Source organism: Herpailurus yagouaroundi, unplaced genomic scaffold, assembly GCF_014898765.1.
Source record: "Herpailurus yagouaroundi ecotype Mexico unplaced genomic scaffold, PumYag 159, whole genome shotgun sequence".
Taxonomy (NCBI): domain Eukaryota; kingdom Metazoa; phylum Chordata; class Mammalia; order Carnivora; family Felidae; genus Herpailurus; species Herpailurus yagouaroundi.
In genome coordinates, this window is record NW_024412400.1 from 46,125,733 (window position 1) to 46,150,954 (window position 25,222).

Sequence of the window (25,222 nt, forward strand, 5' to 3'; positions counted from 1 at the left end):
GAACGGGGGAGGGGCAGAGAGAGAGGGAGACACAGAATCGGAAACAGGCTCCAGGCTCTGAGCCATCAGCCCAGAGCCCGACGCGGGGCTCGAACTCACGGAGCGCGAGATCGTGACCTGGCTAAAGTCGGACGCTTAACCGACTGCGCCACCCAGGCGCCCTACATTTAACTTTTTACAGAAGCCCTTGTTTGCGATGTGAGCTCACATATTATGTTAAAGCTCACTACTTACTTTTTTTTCTTTTTGCTCTTTTTTCTGTCATTAATGGCTGTGGTAGAGCATCTCATTCTGTAAGTATTCTAGAATTTGGTATTTGTGATTGCTACTTTGGGAATTTCTTTTCAAATAGTTGCTTTGTATTCTGTGAGTTTTTTTTTTTTTAATGTTTATTTATTTTTGAGAGAGAAAGAGAGAGAACAAGGCAGAGAGAGGCAGAGAGAGAGGAGACACAGAGTCCAAAGCAGGCTTCAGGCTACAACCTGTCAGCACAGAGCCTGACCTGGGGCTTGAACCCACGAATGGTGAGATCATGACCTGAGTTGAAGTTGGATGCTTAACCAACTGAGCCACCCAGGTGCCCCTGTGAGTGTGATTTAAAGGTGACTCTAATATGCCTGTCTTCCAAGTTCTTTGTGGATTATTTCATTCTGCACATCAGGTACCCAGCTTTTGACTATAATGTTATTATAGTAGAATTAAATATTTGTATTTAGGGAAGCCATAATTTTGAAATTTTATCCTGAAAGATCTTTCTAAAAATTGTATGTAGTATCAAGATGCAGTTACTTATAATACATTATTAGAGTCTACATGTGATCGTGTAATGTACTCAGTAAAGGTAATGTAGATTTGGTAACATCTGAAAGTTATTATGATTTAATTATTTTATTTGAGAGAATGAAAATCAGACATTAAGAGTATTTTCTAAAGGAGTTTTGGAGATTGTAATATGCTACTGTTAAAAATTTTACTTAACCAAAGCCAACAGCCCATAGCTAAAGCATTTTGTCTGTAACTTTAAAACTGAAATGTTGATAGACATTAGCCCCAAAGCTATACATGTACTGTTTAGTAATCCTCCTTCCTTCATGTTCATTTACTAGTGAACCCCAAAACATACCACTTCCTGTGTACAGGCTCCTGTGTGCATGCTATAGGAAGGCAACTAAGAAAAGCTTGAGTATTCAGTCAATTTATATCATATTTGGAAAAATAAAAATACTGAGAAGTGTCTTCCTCTTCGCTTTTTGAGTATGTGAAAATAAAACCAGTTTGGGTTATTTTATCAAATATTTATTGATTGCTCAATAAGACACAATCCCAGCTGTCAAATGTATACATAGATTATTAAAAGAGTAGGTACATGTGTGGGCAAGTCATTACAAAGCAGTGTGGTAAGTACAGTAATTGAGGTGTGACAACATACGGATGAGGAGGTGATTGGGTTTGAGATGGTGGTGGGAGATGAGATTGCATGGACCACCTGATTGCTCGGCCAGATGAGATTGCATGGACCAACTGATGGCATCTTAGGTTTCAAGGACAGGTAAGAGTTTTCCTGGTGAATCAGAGGAAAATTTACGTGTGCTGTGGCACAGGGGCAAAATGGAGCAAGGTATGTTCTGAGAGTTACAAATGTATATAAGAGTGTAAGGTTTCAGGAATCAATAAGGCCAGAAAGCTGGATAAGTTCCAGGGCCTTGAGGGCTTTTGGAGCATGAGAAGAGGTCTGGGTTTAACCTTAGGATGATCCTGTTGGAGCCAAGGGTGCATTTACAGAGCATGACTACCCCTTTGTGCATTTTCTCTAGAAGATACAAATCCGCATCCGTAATTCTAGATAACCACATTTTAGTTTTTTCAACCACAAAAGATTTCAGGAGGAAATGTGGGGGTGAATAATTACTAATAGGTTATATCGTCCTTTGAAAAACTTCCCAATATGGATGCTTTTCAGTGTGGGTCAGCAGTTCTATCTTTAAATGTATAAAGAATGGCACAATGATGACATATTCTATTTAAAACATTTGTTTTTTCAAAATTTTAAAAAATGTTTATTTTTGAGAGCAAGACCACGAGCGAGGTAGGAGCAGAAAGAGAGACACAATCTGAAGCAGGCTCCAGGCTCTGCACTGTCAACACAGAGCCCAGTGCGGGGCTTGAACCCATGAACCACGAGATCATGACTTGAGCCAAAGCTGGACTCTTTTTTTTTTTTTTCCCCAACGTTTATTTATTTTTGGGACAGAGAGAGACAGAGCATGAACGGGGGAGGGGCAGAGAGAGAGGGAGACACAGAATCGGAAACAGGCTCCAGGCTCTGAGCCATCAGCCCAGAGCCCGACGCGGGGCTCGAACTCACGGACTGCGAGATCATGACCTGGCTGAAGTCGGATGCTTAACCGTGGCGCCCCGAGCCAAAGCTGGACTCTTAACCACCTGAGCTGCCAGGCGCCCCTCTATTGAAAACGTTTGTAATTCACAGTCTGCAGGGAGTAATTTGGGAGATACCAAGAAAACCTGACATGTTTTCTGTCTTCAAAACATGTCTTTCTTAAAGAATCCTGACCCTTTTTGGGGGATTCAGTCATGAATATAGGTAACTAGCAAAGGGAAATCTGCAATGAAAGCCCTAATGCATAACCAAACAGTGGGGGAAGTAGTTGCTTTGAACCAGAGGCGTGAAGCAGGAGAATAGAGGTTGTGGCCCAGAAAGGTTTTGCTGTGTTGGTGGCATATTCAGCCACCGTTAGAGTGTTGGCTGGTCGGAGGGAGAATTCCAAAGAATATCAATCAGTACAGTATTCTTGCCCTTAAATTATACACACGTAAGATGAACGCATCGTACAATAGTACAATATTTTATGTGGCTTAATGGTCTAATGCTACATATGGAATACTGAAACAATGTCAGTACTCTTAATACTGGAAGAGGCTCTTGACAATTAATAAGGAGGAACTCCTTCATCCAGGCTTTCTCAGGGTTTTCTGACCTACTTCATTTCCCATGATGTTTCGTACCCAATGGCTTCAGCTTTCATCAAAGGACTTTCAGGTTTTTTGGTTTGTTTTTAAACCAGGAAGTATCAACACTTGTGGGATACAGAAGCAGTCGTGTTGTTTGAATTATGTGTGTCAGAGAATGTGAGAAGTGAGAAGGTGTTCTGGAAGGAGGTATTTAGTAATACAAGTTTATCCATATCTTCTCCAAAATTTCAGTGAGTGTTTGCAAAAAGGTGACCTCTAGTGGCCACTTGCTTTCTGTTGCATTTCTCTCACAGATACTTCACTCTGCTTATGAATTGATCTATGTGCAGTTAAAATTTATAGAATCCTTTCTGTACACCAGGATAATAAAAAGCATTTGCTCCATCCTTTTTTCCTTGCTTAAACTTTATTTCCAAATTGACTTTTGAAATTTTACCTATTAAATATTGGGTAACCAGAATAAAGTTATCAGCCTAGGGTTATATTGTCTGTCTGGATAGTACGATTTTCTTGGGTTGATGACGTGATCTTCCTCCCTCTCATACATGGTAGCCTTTCTGTGAATTTTTTACATAAGAATATGTATATTATGGGATCCATGCAAATGTTAGTTGCTGCCAAAAGGAGGGTTGTTTCTTTAGCTATAAACAATTGATTTTGCAGCCTGCAGTCAGTCTTATTGTTAGTTTGACTGTGAGTGTAGGGAACCCTGACAAAATGAAATGGAGCAAAACACACAAAGAATACAGCCACAACAACAAACACTTTACCTTCCAGCTTTGTGGTGTGTTTGCTGTCCTTACTTCTGGCCTTTCTGTAAGAGTTGTATACTTTTTTTGCAATCACCACATAAAACAGAAGCATTAGGACAAAAACAGTCCAGAAAATGAACTGGGATATGTAGTTCACCACTTGATGCCATTTCAACCCCAGCGGATCCTTTAAGGAGGCACACTTTTTCACAGATGATGGTGTTGCTTCCTTATTGCTCAAGATTATATTCGGCAGAGAGATGAGGAACAAAAAGAGCCAGACGAAGGTCAAGATCATTTTCGCAAAAGCAGGTTTTTGTACAAAATATTTTCCAAAGGGCCTGATGATCTTCAGGAATCTATCAAAGGCTATGAAGCCTAGCAGCGTGATGCCCACATACATGGCCTCGTAAAAGATGACCGCAGAGAAACGACACACAAAGGCCCTGAGTTGCCAGGGTCCGAGGTGTGAGTCAGAGAGGATTTTAAATGGAAGCGTGAACGTCATTATCAAGTCGGCCACCAAAGTATTTTTGAGGTAGACAATGAAGGTGGAGGAGCTGGGGATGTGAATGAACACCCACAGGGCCAAGGTGTTCAGCAGGATGCCTGTGAAGAAAACGAAGGTGTAGATGACTGGGAACACCAGCTGTGCTATCCGTGTGTCCCTGGGGCACCGCTCAGACCCATTGAAGCCCTTTATCACTGTGGTGTTCATGGTTTCCAGGGTCAGCTGTTATAAAGAAACACACACACAAAATCAAATAAGTCATGATTTCCAAGTGCTACTTTTAAAAACAGGCTTTAGGTATATAGCCTATTAACACCTTATATTTATTCAGCCCATTCAGTAGATGAGTTGAAAAGGCACATGTTTCTGGCTACAAATTTTTTCAAACGTGTACTACATTTTTGGTACTTGTCAGTACCATTACTTCAACACCCTTTTGAAATCCAAATAAGAGGTTCTACCTCCTTCACAAGTGCTGCTTTGAACATGGCAATGAAGCGAGACCCATTTAAGAAGTAAAAATCCATGTCAGCTTGCTGTACATTATATCATTCCTTATACTCTTAATCTATGGTTTCTAGAATGTTTACCGTAAAGTGTTTTTCCCCCTTGAATATATTCTGTCTTTCATAAGCAAGCCCGCCCATAAGAAAAGTTGAAATTCACCTGTGTTTGGAAGGACACTGCGCTCAGTGTCTTCTGATTGAGGCAGCCATCAGTACAGTCCATGAAGAGCATATGAAGCAAGTGTTGTTCTGCTTTCTTATGCTGGGTTTCCTTCCTCATTTTCGCGTGTGTAATGTAATCAATTAGAACCTCTTCATATTCAAACCTTTGCAAATTATCTAATAGGAAAGCTCTTTTATTTCAAACTTAGGTGATGTTAACCTACTGTGACTTAAATGAATTAGCTTAGAGGCTGTTCTCTTTATATTCTCTCATCTAATAACGTTCTGGCAGTTTATCTTTGCTGTCTACATGGCCAGCGAAATTTTCGAGTACCTCTTGTATATTATAGTAGGTGGCAGAACAATAAATTAGCCCCAGGTTACAACCACACAGAAGAGCAAGAGTTGACTTTAAAATTAGAATCATCATCTGCTCACTTACAGACTGCTTTTCCCAGAAATTTGTGTACAGTTGGCCGGCCTGTTTAATTTTACATGTACCTTAGTTTTTGGTCTTTCTATCTCAGAGAGACAGAGTGATATATTTTCTAAGAGTTCAGGGCTATTAGACCCAGATTTTTTTTTTTTTTTTTTTTTTTTTTTGGAGGGGGTGGTTAGAATCACAGATCCAGCAAATACTGAGTACTAGGTAATAGACAAATGATTTCATAGCTCTCTCAGTTTCCTCATCTGTGTAATGGGTTTAATGATAGTATATTACCTCATATGTTATTGAGAAGACAAAACGAATATATAGAATTATGCTGGGTATATAGGAAGCACTAAAAAACGTTCACCCCATACTGCATTGGTGAGTGAAGTGTAGATTTAAATGGAGGTATACTATTTCGCTCTTTGGAAATCAGCTTTCGAAATCTCTGTTTAACGTATGTGGAGTATGGAAGACTCAGGAATTTTATCAACCTTGGGCAAGGTCTATACAATTTATCCTTTAAATGTCTTCAAGTTTGAAAGGGTGTAATTGCCGCTTTGTTTAGAGACGGTTGTTGTCCATGAACAGAAGTGTGTCCCTGCCAGATAGGTAAGGGGAAAGAGGAAATTAGTGGACCTTATGAGGGGAATGTTGAGTTCTCCATGGTGAGTTTCACTTCATAGTTTCTCCTGCACATTTCACCACAGAGTTGGAGCAGACTGTGGGGTTAGATTGAATGACAATTTGGGGATGACTTGGTTTGGGATTCTAAGAATAAAAATTTCGTGTCCCACTGGACATTTGAAAATACGAGGCAGTAGGATGCTGGATACTTTTGTTGGAACTGCCCAATCATGGCACAATTTACAACATGTAAGTTTGACTCAAATAAATTGTTTCTTGAAGATACAGATTCTGGATTTCATTTATGCGATAGAACATAATTTAAATATACACCTTTATGCTTTTTACTTCAGTAGAGGAAAAACAACCAACTGGTTTTACTTTTTATGTAGAGGGATGTGACCTACATAATGAAGTATACATTTCCTGAAATCTCCAAAATCATTATCTAGATGGAGGTTTGGAATAGTTTCAGTTTAAACAGGGAAATGCTGTACAAAATAATTGCATAATTAGAAAACTGGAAATCACACTTTGGTCAACTTTCAAAATGTTGAAGTGTGGGAAACTCTGAAAAGGGGAACTGACTTAACGCTGCCCATTTCTAGAGTTCTGGAAGTGTATTCTTTTAAATGTGGCAAGTTTCAAGATGTTTCACCATACTAAATATCCCAACAGATCACACATTCCTATATGCCCATGTGTTTAGTATGAAGTCATTGACTTTTCCTTGATTTACCCTAGTGCTGGTGCCCAGCGGGGAGGGGTGTGTCTTTGCTCCTTGATGGCCTGACTGAGAGGAGCACTCTCTCAGGAACCAGAGTGCCTGGTTTCAATTTCTTATAGCTCTACTTTTCTTGTGACTTTGGGCATGATGTTTTATGTTCTCTATGAAACCGTTGTCTCCTCTTTACAATGAAAATAAATAATAGTATTTGCTTTGTTGGAATGTTAAGGAAATGAAATGAGTGAAGTTCCACCAAGTGTATAGAATAATGTATGTTAGGTTGTAGGTGTTCTTGTGTTTCTTATTAAATGAAGCTAAAAGTAGAATACCAATGGTGATAGATCAGAAAAGACAGGTGGGAAGAATCGAAGATGAAATGAAAGGTTCCATAAATCAGAAGCTTGCCAAAATGGGAATAAACTGAATTTAAAATCTTATCAGACTTGCTGAGGAGATAGTCAAAACCAATAAAATAAGTATAGCTAGTGCTTATACTGCTCAAAGTGATAATGTGATCTTATTTAATTCTTAGAAAAATCCTCAGAGATTGATCCCATTTTGCAGATAAGAAAATTGAGGCACAGCAGTTAAGCAGTGTGGCGAAAATCAACCCAAGCCCACTTCAAACCCACATAGTCTGGTTCAGAGGCCATACTCAGAACCTGCCTCATGCTCCTAACTGTCAGCAATCATGGATAGGGTGAACTAGAATTGTTTACTAGATTGTAGAGTTTTTCAGCTGGGTATTACTGATTGATGAGTGAGGAATAACAATCAACTTTAAAGTTTAATGGATTTGTGAAACTTTTTTCCTTACTGTGAGGTATCTGGCTGAAAACATAAATTGGTTCCAAGTAGTATGATCAGCAAAAGAATTAAAGAAGATATAATTAGAAGCCTGCCAAATGGCACTAAACTATTTTTTCCATCTGTAGTCTCTTTTGGGATTCTCTTTTGGATCAGAATTAATAGTCTAAAGGTTTCTGTTGATGTGGCTAAGCAGTACCATATAAAATCTGAAAAGATGAGGAAGCATTTATTTTCATTTGGAATGAAAGTCAAAGTGGGAACTATTACAAGAGCCTGTACTTTCCATCAGACATAGCATGGTATGTTTTCAGATGATAGAAAATTGTTTAAAAAATTCCCCACTGGATGAACTGAAAGCGGAAATAATAAGTTAAAATAAGTTGTGCCGTTTAACATTAAATGTAAAAGTGTCTATAAGTAGAGCCAGTATAGAACACCTCTACAGATAACTGGAAACAGGTGATAAGTTCATAGTATTACCTGAAACATGTTCATATCAGTTTCATATTTTTATTATAATATGAAACAATAAAAGTTTGAGGAGTTCAAATATAGTCATGTGCATAGTCGAAAGTGAGAATTATCCCCCTTGCATGAACATACCATCGTGTGTGGAAGCATATATTTATATTTATTGATGTATCAGATCTTTGTTTCCTTTCATGATAGTACATGAAGATTTGCCTTTTTTTTTTTTTTTAATGTTTATTTTGAGAGAGAGCGCGTGCCTCTGCTTGCATGAGCTGGGGAGGGGCAGAGAGAGAAAGAGAGAGAAAAGGACAGCTAAAATCTCAAGCAGGCTCCGTGCTGTCAGCAGGGGGCCTGAAGGTGGGGCTAGATCCTAAGACCCTGGGATCACGAACTGAGCTGAAATCAAGAGTGAGATGCTTAACTGACTGAGCCGCTCAGGTGCCCCAATTTACCTATTTTTTTTTAAGTTTATTTATTTTGGGAGAGAAGGAGACAGGCAGAGAGAGGGAGTCCCAAGCAAACTCCCTGTTGTCTGTGGGAGCCTGAAGCGGGGCACGAACTCATGAACCATGAGATGACGACCTGAGCAGAAATCAAGAGTTGGATGCTTAACCAACTAAGCTACCCAGGCACCCCTAACTAATAAAAAATAAATAAAAAATTATACTATGTAAAGTTACCATAGTTTAGTTAAGGAATTTACTGATTGGCTTTTTTTTTTTCTCAAAAAGTATCTCTTAGGCACAGTACTGTAGGACACACATATATCTGTATATTTTCGTTCAATTCAAACATATTAGTAGTAAGTTTCCTAGCGGTGGGATTGCTGGACCAAAGCTCTGCATCAAAATGTTGAATGATATTTTCAAATAGCTTTCCAGGAAAATTATACCAATTTACAGTCTCAAGTGAGATTCTTCCAATACTGTTAGAAAAATCTTTTAAATCAAATCTAAACTTAAAGATGAAAAAAAATCCATGTAATTTAAATGTAAATTTATTTGCTTATTAGTGAGGGTACAGATTTTTTCATATTTTTAGTGTCTATTTGTATTTCTCCTGGAAATTAATTTTTTATATTCTTTTCCCGTTTAAAAAGTCAGGCTGTTTCTATTTATTGACTCGTAAGTGTATTTCTACATATTTAATTCCAACTGGCATCAGTGTATTCTCATTTTGGGCATTACCAATCAATAGTGATCACATAGATCAGGCACTGGAATCTGTAGTTGTTTTCTGAAATAACTAGATGCATGGATAGAGGGTTCTTTTTCTGTGTATTTCCTCCCTGTTTTCAGAGTTCTAGTCCAGGGATTGTCAATTTTCATTTCTCCCTTTCTTATAGAATTTTTTTTTCAGTGTTCACCTGTGAGAAAGAGTATGCGAGTGTCCTTGTAAATGGGGGAGGAATAGAGAGACAGGAGGACAAAGGAACCGTTCCAAGGGGGCTCTGGGCTCTGCACTGATAGTAGAGAGCAATCAATCTTTTCTAAAGAGCCACGTAGTAAATATTTAGGTTTTACAGCCATGCAGTCTTCATCACAATTATTCAACCCTGTCGTTGCAGCAGGAAAGCAACCTTGGATAAAACCTGAGGGGGTTTGAGTGTGTTCTAGTAAACCTTACTAGGGACACTGAAACTTGAATTTCATAGAACTTTAATACAATATGAAATTTTATTCTTCCTTTTTTCTTCCTGTTGATATTTGAAAATGTGAAAACCGTTCTTAGGTCTCAGGTGGTGGGTTTGGCTTGCAGACTAAAGTTTGCCACACCTGCTTTAGACTGTTTCTGTAAAACCCACTGCCAGAAACTGCCACTAACCGGCAGCCTTAGGACTTGTTAGCTACTAAGGCTATGGGCAAGACTACATTTTGTTGGTCTCATCTTCTGAACTTTGCAACTTCTGGACCCGAGAGTACAAAACTTGGCTTTCCTTTTTTTTCTTAATATAAAATCTGGGATTTATTATGTATATTAAAATTCCTAGTGACATGTAAAAATAGTGACATGTCCTGTGTATCATGAGTGTTCTGTAAACACATATCTCTCAGTCTGTCTTGAATGGATTCAGTTTGACGTCCAATGCAGGAGTGTATGCTAAGGTTTTTGAATAAGGAATTCCCAACAAAATGTGACTTAAGATTTTAATGTAAATTTTTCATATTATATATAAAAACAGAAATGATTCCAAACACTTGACAGTTCTTTTATAAAAATTCTATAATACTATTTGTGTTCCTGCTTTCCTTCTCTTGTCGAAAATGTCATTTCAGTAAATTAATCCAAAGGGAAAGTTTATTTGGGAAAGTTTTTGTCCACTCTGCCTTCTCCCAGCAGCTCATGGGGTCGTGGTACCTCGGTGTCAGTTTTAACCTACCCTCTACCCCCTGACTTGGACGGTGGGTCTGCCTTCCATTTTTCCCAAATACAAAATGAGAAGATCAGATTAACTGATCTCCAGGTTCTTTCCAGCTCAGCTCTCGGGCTGTTCTTACAAAACGTGCACCCTTATGCATGTGATATTAGAGTGAATTGCGTTAGCCTGTGTGGCGGGAATGTGGACTAGTAGTATGTGGAATAGGCATCTTCTCTTCATGCATCTCCAGTGTCATCCAGTGCTGGTGGACACCAGTGCCATGCGAGTAAAAGCAGCCACTTGAGAGTAGATATCATTTAGGAAGTTAAGTGACTTCGATACTGGAATGTAGCTCAGCAGAACTACTCAGCTCAGCAGAACTGCTCAGCAGAACTAGCTCAGCAGAACCCAGGGGTGCCTGGGTGGCTCAGTTGGTTGAGTGTCCGTCTTCAGCTCAGGTCTTGATCTCACACGGTTCATGGGTTCGAGCCCCACGGCTGGCTGTATGCTGACAGCTCAGAACCTGGAGCCTGCTTCGGATTATGTGTCTTCCTCTCTTTCTGCCCTTCCCCCACTTGCATTTTGTGTGTGTGTGTGTGTGTGTGTGTGTGTGTGTGTGTGTGTGTCTCAAAAATAAGTAAACATTTAAAAAATTAAAAAAGGACTGTGGCTTATGTACAATCAGTATGTTATCAATATGGTCTATTTCATTTACTTATGGACTAATTCATGTGATAGGTTACCTTCAGAAGAGACTGCCCAATAACGTCTCATAAAATAGTGTTGGCAGTTACCCTTTATTAAGTGGGTTTGCTGTTTGATGTAGGAGTATGTAAGAGGTGAGGCATGGTATCTAATGTCTTTGAACAAAGAAATTCCAACAAAGTGTGATTTAGAGTTTAATATACATTTTTTTTTACACACAAATGACAAACCAGTAATTACAAACATTTTAACTACTTTTCTGTTACTAGTTATGCTTTGCAACCACATAATCACATTTGTTTTTCTCATTAAAGGAAATATTCATTAACCCAACTAGTACTTAATTTCTAGAAGCTAGTTAATAAAGGTAAGTGGCAATGGTGGTACTGTACTGAGTAAAATTGTCAAAATATTAATAAAACTGGTTTCTCTAGTATTAAGGAAATACTCAGGATTTTTTGGTTTTAGAATGTCATAAAAGTAACCATTTTAATAACTTTGCTATTTCTGCTCCTTTATTGGAAAGGTATTTTTAAACCTCTATCTTCTTAATGAAAATTAAAAAAAATCAGTCCAATTACCATTTCAATTAGTTTAAATTTCCTAAGATTTTTGCTAATAATTAGTAGTAGTAACTATTCTTTGTGTGTCCCACTTAAATCTTTATAATGAGTATCACAGTAGATGAGCATTTGGTTACGGTCTCGGATGTATATACATCTTAGTATAATTTTTGGTCAGAAGATTTTTTTATCAGATTTATCATTCTCCCTTAGTTGACTATAACTTGATAATAACATTGTGCTCAGTAACGTATTTAAAAGATTACAGTAGATATTATATGGTTACCCATTTTGCCAACACTCTACAAATCATGAGTTCTCTGTAGTTTGGCTTGTAACCGTGGTAATTAGATACAGTTTGTTTTGCTACCCATATCTCTATGTTAGGTTTCTTTTCTGTATTTTAAGATAGCTTTTTCATACTGGAAAAGTAAATGAAAATTACTTCTGTAGTTTTCTACTACTTGTTTAAAGAGTCATTGTTACTGACTCAGCTTACTGTTTAGTCAGTATTTTTACAGTGTTTTCCTTTTGTGTATTCCAACCACTTACAGATTGAAATATTACCTCATTTGGTTTACATTGGAGTCTCTTCACTTGGGTCACCACCATCCTGTTCTTTTTTCCTGTTTTCTTGAGATAGAGATGTTGCAGAATTGGGGCACTTCAGCATACTCATTAAGGAGTTTTTGAAGGACTTGCAAAGGAAAAAGTAGATGAATGGATCCAGGCATGCATTTAAGGAAGTTAACCAAAGGGTGCTCTCTTTAACATAGAACAGAGTATTTTCAGCAGAGCAGTCAAAGACATCCCGGGTCTGGCTCAAGGTATAGGGAATGCGGGCAAAATGGAAAGGAACAAAACAAATAAAAAACACAGCAATGATAATGAAAACTTTGATGTTTACCTTCTTCCTAGGGACTTTGCCTACACCCCTTGTTCTGACATATGACCTGTACAGTTCTTTTGTAATAAGTGTATAACATACAATGACAATTAAAAAATTAATCCAGAAAATGACTTGACAGATGTAATTGACTATTTCATGCCAGACCAGACCAAACTCTGATTTGAGGAACGAGCATTTCTTCACATTCTTTTCTCTTGGCCTCCTGTTGGTCAGAATCATGTTGGGCAAAGAGATCAAGAACATGAATGCCCAGATTACAACGGAGAGAATCTTAGCCCCCAAGAGATTGTTAGGATTGGATGTCTTAAATGGCCTGGTGGTTTTCTGGTAACGATCAATAGTTATCAGTCCCAGGAATGAAATACTAATGTACATTGTAAAATAAAATATGACAGAGGTCACTTGACATACAAAGGTTCTCAGTGGTCCTGTTCCCAGCTTGGTATCACTGAGGATTTTGAATGGAAAAGTCAGAATCATGAGAAGATCAGAAATGACTGTGTTCTTAAGAAAAATAATAAAGTTGGATTTACTGCGGATTTGAAAGAAAATCCTCATTGCCAGGCTGTTTATGATGAGTCCAACAAAAAAGAGGACGGTATAGAGGAGCGGGAAGAGGACCTGGGTGATTTTGTAATCTCTGGTGCACAGGCTGCCATTCCCAGCCACAGAGGTGAGGTTGTCCATGGCTTGTGTTTCTTCTTTGCTACCTAGGGGAGGAGGGAAGGGATGGTTATTTTCAGTCCCAGACCATTGATTTTGTCTTATCCCTGTAACATTTTTGGACAGACTTCTCTAAAAATTGGGGTTTCCTATCCTCATTACAGAAAATTGAACCTTAAAATACTTAATCATGGCAAATCCTCTATCTCCAACAAATAAAATAGTCTGACATGTATTATGTGAAGGTATAGATGCTTTGTATTTCTCATTTGCTAAATGTTTGTCTCTTAAAGGACATCTTGATCATACACAAGTGTGCAGATATTTTAACCCATATATATGTCATTTCGGGCTTTGCACAGTGTATTAGAAGTTTTTACATACATTTTCTTGAATACTATTTGATACAAAAATAGTAAAAAAAAAAAAAAAAAATGAAGTGGTCATCAGGTGGTGGTCTTCAAAAATAGCCAGGGCATACTTTCTTAGGTATCTAGAGTATATAATTGTAGCTAAAATAAAATATTGGAGCCATGTCCTTGCCTGGTTCTATAGATAATTATACCACAATAGACGGCTATAAAAGAAAACTAACACTTGAATACGTTATCTGGTATCTGAGTTTTGAAAACAATTTTTTTAGGTTTTACTTTAGAGAGAGAGCACACAAGCAGGGAAGAAAGGGGAGAGAGAGAGAGAGAGAGAGAGAGAAAGCGAGAGAGCAGACTCTCAAAATCTCAAGCAGACTCCAAACTCCAGGCTCAGCCTGGAGCCTGATGGGGGGCTACATTCCAGAACCCTGGGATCGTGACCTGACCTGAAATCAAGAGTTGGACCAACTGAGCCACCCAGGCACCCTTAAGTTTTGACATTTGAAATGAAATTTGTAATTTTGTTTTTAAATCACAGGCAAATGCAATTGATTTTCTATGAATATTATTCCTAAATATAAGACATGGTGATGTTAAAAGCACACATATCCAAATTAAAGGTTCCATTTGAAATACTTAAATTGTGACAAGTAGAGATAACATTAAATTCTCACAAATTTAATTTTTCATTGTCTAATTATTGAAAGTAAAAGTTTCATATTGTGACAATTACGGCTTCAATTTTCAACACCCCCTCGCCTGTTTAAAAAAACAAAAACTAAACAAAACCCAGTATTAAATTGATATAGGATCATAGATTTTAATCTTCTTTGCTACTGCTATGTACTCTTATTTGTGCATTCACTGATACTTTTTTTTGGAAATTATGCATTGGGAATGCTAATGTGGCATAGACTATATCTTATTTAATGAGTATTCTTGATATTAAGATTATTATTTCCATCTGTCTATATTTAAATCTCATTTTACACTCCAGGTAAAATAAATAAGACCATTTGTATTTTATTTCTGTGCTGCGTGTGTGTGTGTGTATGCGTATGTGTGTTTAATGAAGAAGTTAATGGTTTTCCTGACACCATTAGTACAGCTTGTATTTTAATTTTTATTCCAAATAAGTTCATGCATTGACATTATTAAAGGTTTCCAATTTTAAGAAAACTTGACAAACATGTACACATTCATCATCATGTAAACACCTGTATTTGTCAAATACTTTTAGATATAAAATTACCTGGTTGTTTTGTTGATTCAGGAGGATTTAAATGTATCCATTAATTGGCAGTTAAGGCAACCTGCGGAGTAGCGTCTGGTATTTTCCTTTTAATGTCTTAGTTTAGTTGTTATAACTCTTTATCTTCTGAGTGTTCATCAGTAAAGTCTTGAGTGTTCTAGAGAAAAAGAGAGAGGAAGAGAGGACTTCACAATCAGAAATTACCTTCCAGTGCCCTGGACTCAAAGCTGTGCAGACACTCTATTTCCGTCTGGCCGTTTTTAGGACTTCTGCTTTTATTTCCCTGAGAAATGTGGGGCAGGATGGGCAAGAATTCATCGTTTAAAATGCAGTTTAAAATCTTGCTTCTGTTTGGTGAGACCTGCCCATAGAGTTTGATACTTTGTGAGTTCTTTTGGCTGTTTCCCATGTACACAGTAAATCCATGTTGAGATCAAGCTTTTCAAAGTCTGCTTCCTGGAGAAGATTGCCAGCTTGCTTTCTCGGATGATTATTTACCTGAAAACATACTGTGCTCAAGCTGGGTGATATATTGCCTTTTAACAAGTAATTACATTAACTCAAAATGTGTGCTTGTTACGGATGTTAAGTCTCTTGCCCCTTGTTTTTTTTTTCCTGGCTAATAATGTCATTATTTTAAATCTGTGTTTGATCAAGTCTTCGTACGTGAAACAGTTTCCTCTCATTATAAATTTGAAGATTCCAAAATTACATTAAAAAAGAAAAACAGTTGTATCCATTGCCAGGCTTATTATATAAAGTGTCTTTCAGGCTTTTCTTAAATAGAATTTGAATATAAACAATTATTTTGTAATCTAGCTTTTGGTTGGGCAGAGAATATGTTATTAAATTAAGGGATCTCTGTTTCTCTGTTACCTTTACATAAATGTTTTTGATGCTCTCTCACACACATACAAGATTTGAACTGTAATGTCCCTTTATTTCCAGTAGATCCACTTGGCTTGGTGCCTTTGGTGTGAACGTATGTTTTGGTTACTTCTTTCTTTTGAATTTTGAGTGGGTCTATCTCTGCGTATGTTAAATAATCTTTAACATCAATTTTCTTTTTTTTTTAATTTTTTTTAACGTTTATTTATTTTTGAGACAGAGAGAGACAGAGCATGAGTGGGGAAGGGTCAGAGAGAGGGAGACACAGAATCTGAAACAGGCTCCAGGCTCTGAGCTGTCAGCACAGAGCCCGACGCGGGGCTCGAACTCGTGGACCGCGAGATCATGACCTGAGCTGAAGTCGGCCGCTTAACCGACTGAGCCACCCAGGCGCCCCCAATTTTCAAAGTGCATAACAGTGGCCCAGCATCGCCTAGGAAGTTGTGACAAATGCACATTCTTGGACTTAGCCAACCTAGCTCCACTGAATCAGAAACTCTGGTTGCACCCCTTAGCTATACTTTAAAGAACCTTCCAAGTGAGGGTTATGAACAGTAAACTTTGAAGATCACTGATTTAAACCAACCTGAGAATTTTGTTGGCATTAGGAGTTTGGGATTAAGCTATAATTTGAGTAATTTCAGGGCACCTGGGTGGCTCAGTTGGTTAACCGAGTCTGACTTTTGGTTTCAGCTCAAGTCATGATCTCATGATTGTGGGATCTGGCCCCTCATGGTGCTCTGTACTGAGTGTGGAGTCTACTTGGAATTGTCTCTCTTCCTCTCTCTCTGCCCCTCCCCCACTTTTGCTTGTGTGTGCTCACTCTCTATCAATCAATAAACTTTAAAAAATATTTTAGTAATTTCAGTCAGAAATTTGAGTCATGTAATGATCCCAATCTGTTAGTCATCTAGAGGTGTGATAGTGGAGTCCTATAAAAGTGGGAATTCTTATGTTATTTCTATTTTGAAATGTATTGCATTAATCAAATTTTAATACTTGGTTTTTGGTTTGGAGACACAATAGTATACTTGTGGAAAACACTTTTATGCCTACGTACACTTCAGAATTGTCGTGAATTAACTTGTTGAATGATCTCTGTTATTCTCTGAAGTAGATAGTCATCTTGTTTCCGTTCTCTGTATGATGGAAATTGAGGAGCAGAGTGAAGTAGGGACCCCATTCTAACTGATCTCAGAGCCTGTACCTGTAACCACTGTGCACCTAGAAATCCTCCCTGTCTCAGTGTCTGCTCGACCTAACCCCCACCCCCATGTCCACTGTGTTGAGGCCCTGGAGCAAGAGGTAAATACCATGAATGGAATGGTTGTACTGTTTTCAAGAAAATAGAAGTCATATTTGCCTATACAACCAATTGCAAACTTTAGTGTAAAGGATGTTTATGAAGTGTTTTTAAGGTACTCAGATGAAACAAGGCTTGTGGAAAAAAAAAAAGAGCATTACTGATTTCAACAAATTAATATGCCATACTGAAGAAACACTAATTCAGGATACTGATATCTTACTACATTATGAAGAATTTATATTTTCAAATTCCTAGAAGGCTATGAATAGTGATTTGAGGGGTAAATCAAAAGGCCCCAGCTCCTGATCTAAATTAACTTTCCTTTGATTGTAACTCACAACCACCTATCTGTAAATCTTCTCTGGTAATTTTCTCATTAGGAATTGACTGCCAATTACCCATGTAGATCACTTTCAAGTGAATCATCTCAGGTTATAAAAGTATACTGTTGGGGCGCCTGGGTGGCTCAGTCAGTTAAGCGGCCAACTTCGGCTCAGGTCATGATCTCACAGTCCGTGAGTTCGAGCCCAGCATCAGGCTCTGTGCTGACAGCTCAGAGCCTGGAGCCTGTTTCAGATTCTGTGTCTCCCTCTCTCTGACCCTCCCCCATTCATGCTCTGTCTCTCTCTGTCTCAAAAATAAATAAACGTTAAAAAATATATATATACTGTTGACCCGTGAACAATGTGCAAATTAGGGGTACAGCAGTCAAAAATTCGCGTTATAGCTTAAAAAAATTTTTAAGTTTTTAATTGATGTATAATTGACATATGCATATAAGTTTTGACTTCTCATAAACCTGACTAATAATAGCCCACTGTGGACGGAAGCCTAATCGATAATATAAACAGTTGATTAACAGCTATTTTGTATGTTAGATGTATTATGTACCATATTACAGTAAAATTAGCTAGAGAAAAAAATGTAGACAGTCCACTTCTAGTACTCTATTGATTGAAAAAAGTCTGCACATAGGGGCACCTGGGTCACTCACTTGAGCGTCCAACTCTTGATTTTGACTCAGGTTATGATCTCATGGTTTGTGAGTTTCAAGCCCCATGTCAGGCTCTGCTCTGATAGTGCAGAGCCTGCTTGGGATTCTATCTCTCCCTCTTTTTCTGCCCCTCTCCCCATCTCCCTCCGTCCTTCCCTCCTTCCCTCTCTTTCTGTCTCTAAATAAATAAATAAATAAGTAAATAAGTAATAAATAATCTTAAAAGGAAAAAAGTCTGCACATAAGTGTGGCCCATGCAATTCAAACCTGCGTTTTTTGGGGGTCAGCTATATTATTGTACAGAGAAGTAGAACAAGTTGTACACTTGAGCTTGTCATTAATAAACAACAGCAAATGCAGTTTATAATTGTATGTATTCTCATTGGAAACAGGACTGATTTTGATTGATTTGGTTAATTTCTAAGGTTGAGGTGACTTCACAAAATGAATTTGTAGCCCAGAATTTTTACATGTAAGTGATTTAATTGGTTGGTTTATTTTGCCACATCTATTAAAGGTAGTCTGCTTCTCTGAAAATATTTGCTTCAAATGGATTACTCTGAACTTAGAGAGCCATGTCCTGAAATGGTAGGACCTGGTGTTCCTTGTGGAATCAGGTTAGGGCAAGAGAATGGAGATATAATTGAGACATTTCATTAGGTCTTAGGATATTTTAGTTCTCACATTGCATGGTTTCAAAGTGTGGTCATTTTGACATTAGTGAATGTTTTGAATGAACACATGCATTTTAAGGCACTGCTTACTCATAGAATTTAGTGGTTTTACCTGTTTGAGTATAAAAATTGAGGTCATATATGAGACATTCTCCACAAGTAAAGATTCTTGGGTGTGGGGTATTTTGCAAAAGAAAATGTCATCTTGATCTAATTATCTGTCATCCCTGGCTTGATTGTTTTGCTTGAAAGCAGAGGACTAGTAAATATAATCAAACGCACTGATGTTCATTTTATTGTGCCCCCAGGATGCATTGAGCCTCTTGCCCAGAGCCGTCATTTCAGCCATACCATGGGCCTTAAGCTAGTTTAGAACAAAAATTTCCTGTATAGATCTAATGAAAGGAGTCTCCTTTTTTTTGGATGTAAAGGAGTTCTTCCATTTCAGGTGGAGTAACAAATGAGAAGAAGCTGCTAATTTCTTACTCCTTTGACACAGCCTCTCCATGCATGTCTGCTCTCTTCTTATTACACCTCTGCCCAAGGCTTATCCCTCATGTCACACTTATTTGGAAGGTCATTTATTCTAAACAGAGTAATGTGACGTATTGAAAGATTCTGCGAAAAAATAATTTGGAGGCCTCTCTTAAGAGTTTTTCATTTAATAGATAAACAAAATCTTTATGTAAGTAGCTCCATTTTTTTTTAAATGGTAGTTTTTCTGCTTTTCTGGGATATGGGGTAGGGCGCTCTGTGCAATTTATTTCATGATGACTGCTGGGTTTACATTTGAATATTTAAACATACACAATTATAGAGTGTTGGAAGTATCAAATGCAATATCTTGTTTTTTTAGGACCATCACATTTACTTCATCTGTTTTTCATGAGTGTTTGGAAGATAAGGAAGTATATCTAGAGTGGGATTCTTTTTTATCTCCTTCTAAAAAGAACATTAATTTATTAATTTTAAAATTCTCCGATGATTGGGTCAGTATAGAAATACCAGGACATATGAATGAGGTAAAAGGAGAGTACACAGCTCTGATAATCACCTCTGTTATCCCATCTTATGAACACACATACACGCTTCCGCAACATGTCTAATCACTTAGGTTTTGATGATGACTTAGAGGAGACCTGACTTCAATTAACTCAAATTCTTACCAGTAAGGGTATTTAGCTCAAGATACCTATTTTAATTTCTTCCGTACTCCAAGCCTTCTAGGGCTTTTGGACATGTCTCCTCCCAGTTTGTTGCTCACTTAAGTCTTTGTGAGTGTCAGATATTGTCTGAAGAAGAAGAAAAATCGGTCCTGAGGATGAGATTTTCAGAACTTAGCTTATACGGGAGATGACCTGTTTAACCCAAGCACAGCAGCGGGCTAGCAGGAGACAGGTGGCCGGCCTTCCAGAGACACGACAGTTGATTCTTTTTTCTGCCCAGCAAGTTGTGACCTTCAGGGTATAAATAATGGAGTATGTATCTGATACAGATACCAACTATTCAACTTGACGGTTTTTTAATACCTATTTGAAGGAACAGAGAACTCATCGGTGCTTTTGGAAATATTTGGCCCATTCTCTTAGGTTGACCTTGTTCTCATGTACTATAAATTGCTACTTGAAGATGTAGATTTTCTGTAAGTACAAAAATTTGATGTAAACAAATCTTGTGGGCTAATGAAAAACAGTCACTTTTGAAATATCTTTGAAGACTAGTAAAAGCTATCATGATTTACCTGAAAATATTAATTATCAGACAGAAATAGGGTCTTCAGGCCCCATATAGAGGCTAATGGTTCTTTTGCAGCTAAATGCATATTTTTCTTGATTTTTTAATTTCATCCCTTCACTATAAACTCTTGACTTGGCTGCTTCTGGTCCACCTCCCTGAGCAAATCAGAGCCAGTAAACTGATGAAAGCTTTTTCAAGTTTCTTATTTCCTTACCTCCAAATTTCCCTATAGTTTTACCATTTTCTTCCCCGAAGTAGAAAGTTGTCCTGGGTTTTCTTTACAAGCTAATCCAAACAACAAACCATTGTTTCCTATCTCCTGTATCAGCTATCTACCTTCCAATCTGGATTTCCTTCATGGAGATTCCTTTAATTGAAACATACCTTTGGAACAAGAGTTTGCCTTTGGTTTTCCTAATACACCTATTCCCCTCCACCTTTCAAGCTATTGTTCTTCCTGACCAACTACTAGTAAATGCAGGTTACTTGCCTCACCCTTACCATTTCACCATCTACTCTTACTACAATCCTGTTTCTGGCTTTCTGCCCCTACAGAGAAACTTCTCTTTTGAAGTTGATGTGTAGTTTGCTTTTGTTTTTGTTTTTTTTAAATAAGTCAGAGAGGCAACATTCATTGAGACTTCTTGCTGCATTTGACACTGTCGATGGCCCTCTTAATGTCCCCCCGCCCGACTTATGTGACCCCCACTTGTCCACTGATCTTAATTATGGAGATTATGTGTGCATCATTTGATGGCTTATTTATCTCCTTCCTGTCTCTACTCTCTTAGTTGTCCCCTCCCCTCAAAGAGAACCTGGGGGTTTTGCGCCCCGCCCAGGGACATATTGCTCTTACCTCTAAGCTGTTACCTCTGTGTGGGTCCTCACGTCACACCACCTACTCAACATTTATAATATGTATCCACCTGTGCCTCCAATTCCTCTCACCTACAGGTGAATTCATGAGCTCCCTGTCCTTATAAGCTGCTTCCCTCCCCCCACCCCAACAAATTTTATCTAGTGAGTCCATCTTGAAATCTAGTGAGATGCACATTCACTCAGATGCCTAATTCTTTCCCAATTTCCTTCAGTACTTTTTGGTTTTGCTTCTTATTGTTTTTTATTCAGGCCACTGAGAGATAGTTTTCACACCCTACAGACTTTTTGGCTTTTTCTCTCTGCTTCTCATTTCTCCTCTTCAGTTCTATCAGCACTTAGCTATCAGGTTAGGTTTTCTACAGAACGTTTTTGTTCTTTCATCCCTGCCCTATTCTTTGAGTCATGTGTTCTTTCATTAGTGCACTTATTTATTCATTGTTTAATGTATTCGTCATAAATTAAGTGCCTACACAGTGCCACTGAGGGGACTATAAATGTGAATAAAACAGACCTGGAGTTCTCCCTCACAAAACTGACAGAGGAGCAGGGAAGACAGACATTAAACAAATACCTCGAAAGTGAGTGAATTACACTGTGGCAAGTGCTCCAAAGGCCCTCTTCCCCTCCTTCCTCCTCCTGGCCCAAGGGCATTCACTACACTAAGGTGACAGTGAGGGACCTGATGCTGTAATTGTGTACAGCACTTCCACACATGAGGGTCAAGCTATTGAAAGTAAGTATTTTAGGTGGCAGGAGGAGCAAGAGCAAAGGAAGGAAGTATCCTGGTGCCTTGAGGAGATGTTGAGTAATACAGTTCGGTGTGGATCTGGGGCGCATGCAAGTGAGAAGTGGAAGTGTTGAAACCTGAATGGACAGCGATGGGCTCTCTGATATGCTGCTTTGCTAAGTGCTTTACATGCTTCATCTCAGTTATTCTTGCAAAAATCTTACAAGGAAGGTGGTGTTAGCCAACGTTTCAGGGGAAGCATCCGAGGCCCAGAAAGGCTCATTAGGACAGAAAGACTCAGGACCATGGAGTCCGCAAGTGCCACAACCTGAATACAGCCATAGCTCTCTCTTACCCTGAGCTTGGGCTGTTATTGGTACAGTATGGAGCCATAGTATCTCTGTGTTTGTGCTGAGCACATGGGTCTTTCCAAGGTAACTTCTTTTACTATCACCATTTGGGCTTGAAGCTCTGCAAATGCTACTTTTATGACACTGAATCTGTGCTCATGGAGGACAGGGAGCATTCATCCTTGTATTTTCTCAGAGTCCCTACCATCTTGTCTTACCAAGGTAGGTAAGGTAGGTAGATCCTCTAAAAGCATTTGTTCAGTAACTTTGATGACATCTTTCCATCACCCATCACACAGAAGTTTACATTAGAACTGTTTGACAGGTGCCTTAACTAAATACATTTGTCAGGACACATGGCTGGCACTGCCTGAGTTTTGTACAGTGTTCTTAGTGCCTTCCCCCTGTTCCCTTTACAGGGCTCATATGTACACATCCCGTCAGACAAAAAAGAAATACAACAGCGGTACTCTGTAATGGCAACAAAAATTGGAAATTAATAAGCAGCTCAGGTCATGCCTCAGTGCAGCTAAATGTAGGAATCACTCTCTATGTTGACTTTATCCCGTGATTAGGTCTGTCTTTTGAAACTTGAGAGGAAATTGGGATAGTCAGAATATTAATAACAGCAGTTTCTAGAAGAGACCTGCTCCTAGCTTTTTTTTTTTTTTTTTTTTTAGGATGCAAATTTGAACACATAAAATGTTACTAATTCTGGACAGGGTAGCAAGATGGACTGGGAGGGTATACAAATGCATATTTCTGGTGGAGTATAACAAACAGGGTATCAGTGGGGAGAAAAGAGGTGCCTTGAATGCAAGCGTGTGAGGACAGTGATGGAAGGTGACAGCAGCTTAGAAAACGGGCTCTCGTTTCAAGAGTAAAATGTGACTTTGTGCAGAGTGCACATGTGAAGTACTTCAAATGAAGCATTGGGATTTTCCCAAGTCTCCAGGCTTCTGCTCTTTTTTTTAGCCATTAGCAACACATTACACTTGGTCTTCCCTAGAAGAAACTCTTTTCTCCTTCAAGCTCCTTAGAATTAGGTACTGTTAGGAAGGGTCCTTGCCTGTAACGGATGAACATATACAGAAAGATAAGAAAAGTGATTGTACCGAAGGATAGAAACTTACTAAGAAAATGGAAGAATATAGGATCTGAGAGAGAATTTAGAGAGAAAAATTCAAAACCAGTCCTAGGAGAGAATATACACCCTCTACTGTTTCACTTAAGCCAAGGAATGTGTTTGTGTGTGTGTGTGTGTGTGTGTGTGTGTGTGTGTGTGTGTGTGTGTTATGTTGTGATGACATAATTTCTTTTCCCTTGTGGGAAAAATAGTGCTTGAATTTACTGTGTCTGTGGCACAGGGGTGGGGAGGTATTCCCCTAGAGGAAGGTGGTACTGAACATGTTTGCGTTTGCAACTCTTTACCTCACACCTAACGAGACCTGGACTCTTTGTTGTTAGGTCATTTGGAAATAAATATACATACACCTCACCCAGTCATGTGGGAGGCCAACGGAACAGTTTTTCTCAAAGTATTTGAGGATCATAGCAAGATCATTTTTTGAAATAGGAAATATTTAGTGATGCTTTATATAGAAAACCAAGCTTACTAAGAAGTAACATTTTCCTTAAGGAAAAAGTGTGACTAAATAGTATGTAATATGATGTGAAATTAATACCATGTTAAATTTTAAACAATGAAAAGTTTTCAAGAGTCAAAACTTACTCTGTAGAGTACGCCCACATCAAATGCTTCTATTAAGACTTCGGGTCAGTTGACACTTTTTTTTTTTACTTTAGCAAGTTCCAAACTGGAAAAACAAGGGTGTTGCCAGTGGAGGTTGAGGTGAATTGAAAGGTGGGCGGGATGCCACCGCCAGCCAGCACCGAGAGGCTGTGGTTAGTGCATTTCATGGATGGGAAATGCAGCCCCGCCCCTGCCAACAAGGGTTTCAAAATGCATTTTCTGTTTTTCAGGATGAATCTTCAAGTCATGAATGTAACCAGCGCACAATCCTGCTTTATGGAGTGGGCAAAGAGCGTGATGAAGCGAAGCATCAGCTGAAGAAGATTACCAAAGATATTTTGAAAATCCTAAATAAGAAGAGCACCACAGAGACAGGGGGTAAAGACCCTTAATGCCTTTGCTCCCATTGGGCTGTCTTTTGGCCTTCCTGTTAGCACAGGCTTTATCAGAGTCCTGGATGTCACTGTCACCAGAGTGTTTCCTCTCATGAATGACTGTCATCTTGAAATATGAATAAGCACATTGAAATTTTAAGGCCTTGGTTCATTTGTAGTAAGCTTTATATTAATTTTAATTTTAATTTTCTGCCCCCCCCCTTTTTTTTTTAAAATCCTTCCCATATTTCCTGTATGGGAAGTACCTAAATGAAGTACTGAAGAATGAATTGGAAACCCTTAGTCTGGAAGAGTTCCACTTCTTCAGTTCTCTGCCATCCTGTTTTAGGCTTGTAGTTTGCTCTGAGTACTCACATTTGCACAGTAATTGAAAAGCATGACAGTGTAGTTGCTGATCTTTTCTTACATTAGTCAGAACGATACTTGCAGTAGGTTGCTGCCTATAACAGCGAGCGATTTCAAGTTACACAGAAATTTGGTTCTTTGCTCGGTAATGCCTTCTTTCCTTGGAAAAGCGTTTCCCCATGCTTTGGACATAGTTTTTTTTACATGAAACTATGCCTTATATTATGTTACCACATTGCATAATTGGAATTCTGTACTTATCCACTTCACATTTGCCTAATTACCCTTTTCAAGGATTGTTTATTTTATCAGGCATTCATAAGATTTAAAATAAGATATCATTATATATACTTCACTGCCATTA

General features: G+C 38.4%; 3 protein-coding genes across 13 annotated transcripts in view; 1 reads left to right on the forward strand and 2 right to left on the reverse strand.

The window, feature by feature from the left end:
* MED12L (mediator complex subunit 12L) overlaps nt 1-25,222 on the forward strand; it is a 341,839-nt gene that overhangs the window by 236,023 nt on the left and 80,594 nt on the right. For all 7 annotated transcript variants that reach the window (XM_040480492.1, XM_040480491.1, XM_040480494.1 and 4 more), the window contains one exon: nt 24,349-24,496. In XM_040480492.1, coding sequence (XP_040336426.1) covers nt 24,349-24,496 — 148 coding nt within the window. The remainder of the gene's footprint in view (nt 1-24,348; nt 24,497-25,222) is intronic.
* On the reverse strand, nt 2,993-5,241 carry P2RY13 (purinergic receptor P2Y13). The gene is made up of 2 exons (XM_040480497.1): nt 4,921-5,241; nt 2,993-4,476 (listed from the first exon to the last, which is right to left on the reverse strand). Exons 1-2 carry the CDS (start codon nt 5,038-5,040, stop codon nt 3,460-3,462), a joined length of 1,137 nt encoding a protein of 378 aa, XP_040336431.1. The 5' UTR covers nt 5,041-5,241; the 3' UTR covers nt 2,993-3,459.
* Nucleotides 11,233-25,222, reverse strand: part of P2RY12 (purinergic receptor P2Y12) — a 46,617-nt gene continuing 32,627 nt past the window's right edge. For 4 of the 5 annotated variants that reach the window (XM_040480508.1, XM_040480505.1, XM_040480509.1 and 1 more), the window contains exons 3-4: nt 14,811-14,967; nt 11,233-13,234 (exon numbers count right to left, since the gene is read on the reverse strand). In XM_040480508.1, coding sequence (XP_040336442.1) covers nt 12,192-13,211 — 1,020 coding nt within the window. In that variant the 5' untranslated portion in view covers nt 13,212-13,234; nt 14,811-14,967 and the 3' untranslated portion in view covers nt 11,233-12,191. Of the gene's footprint in view, nt 13,235-14,810; nt 14,968-24,097; nt 24,298-25,222 lie in introns of those variants that run through there. The other variant, XM_040480510.1, reaches the window with a different exon arrangement.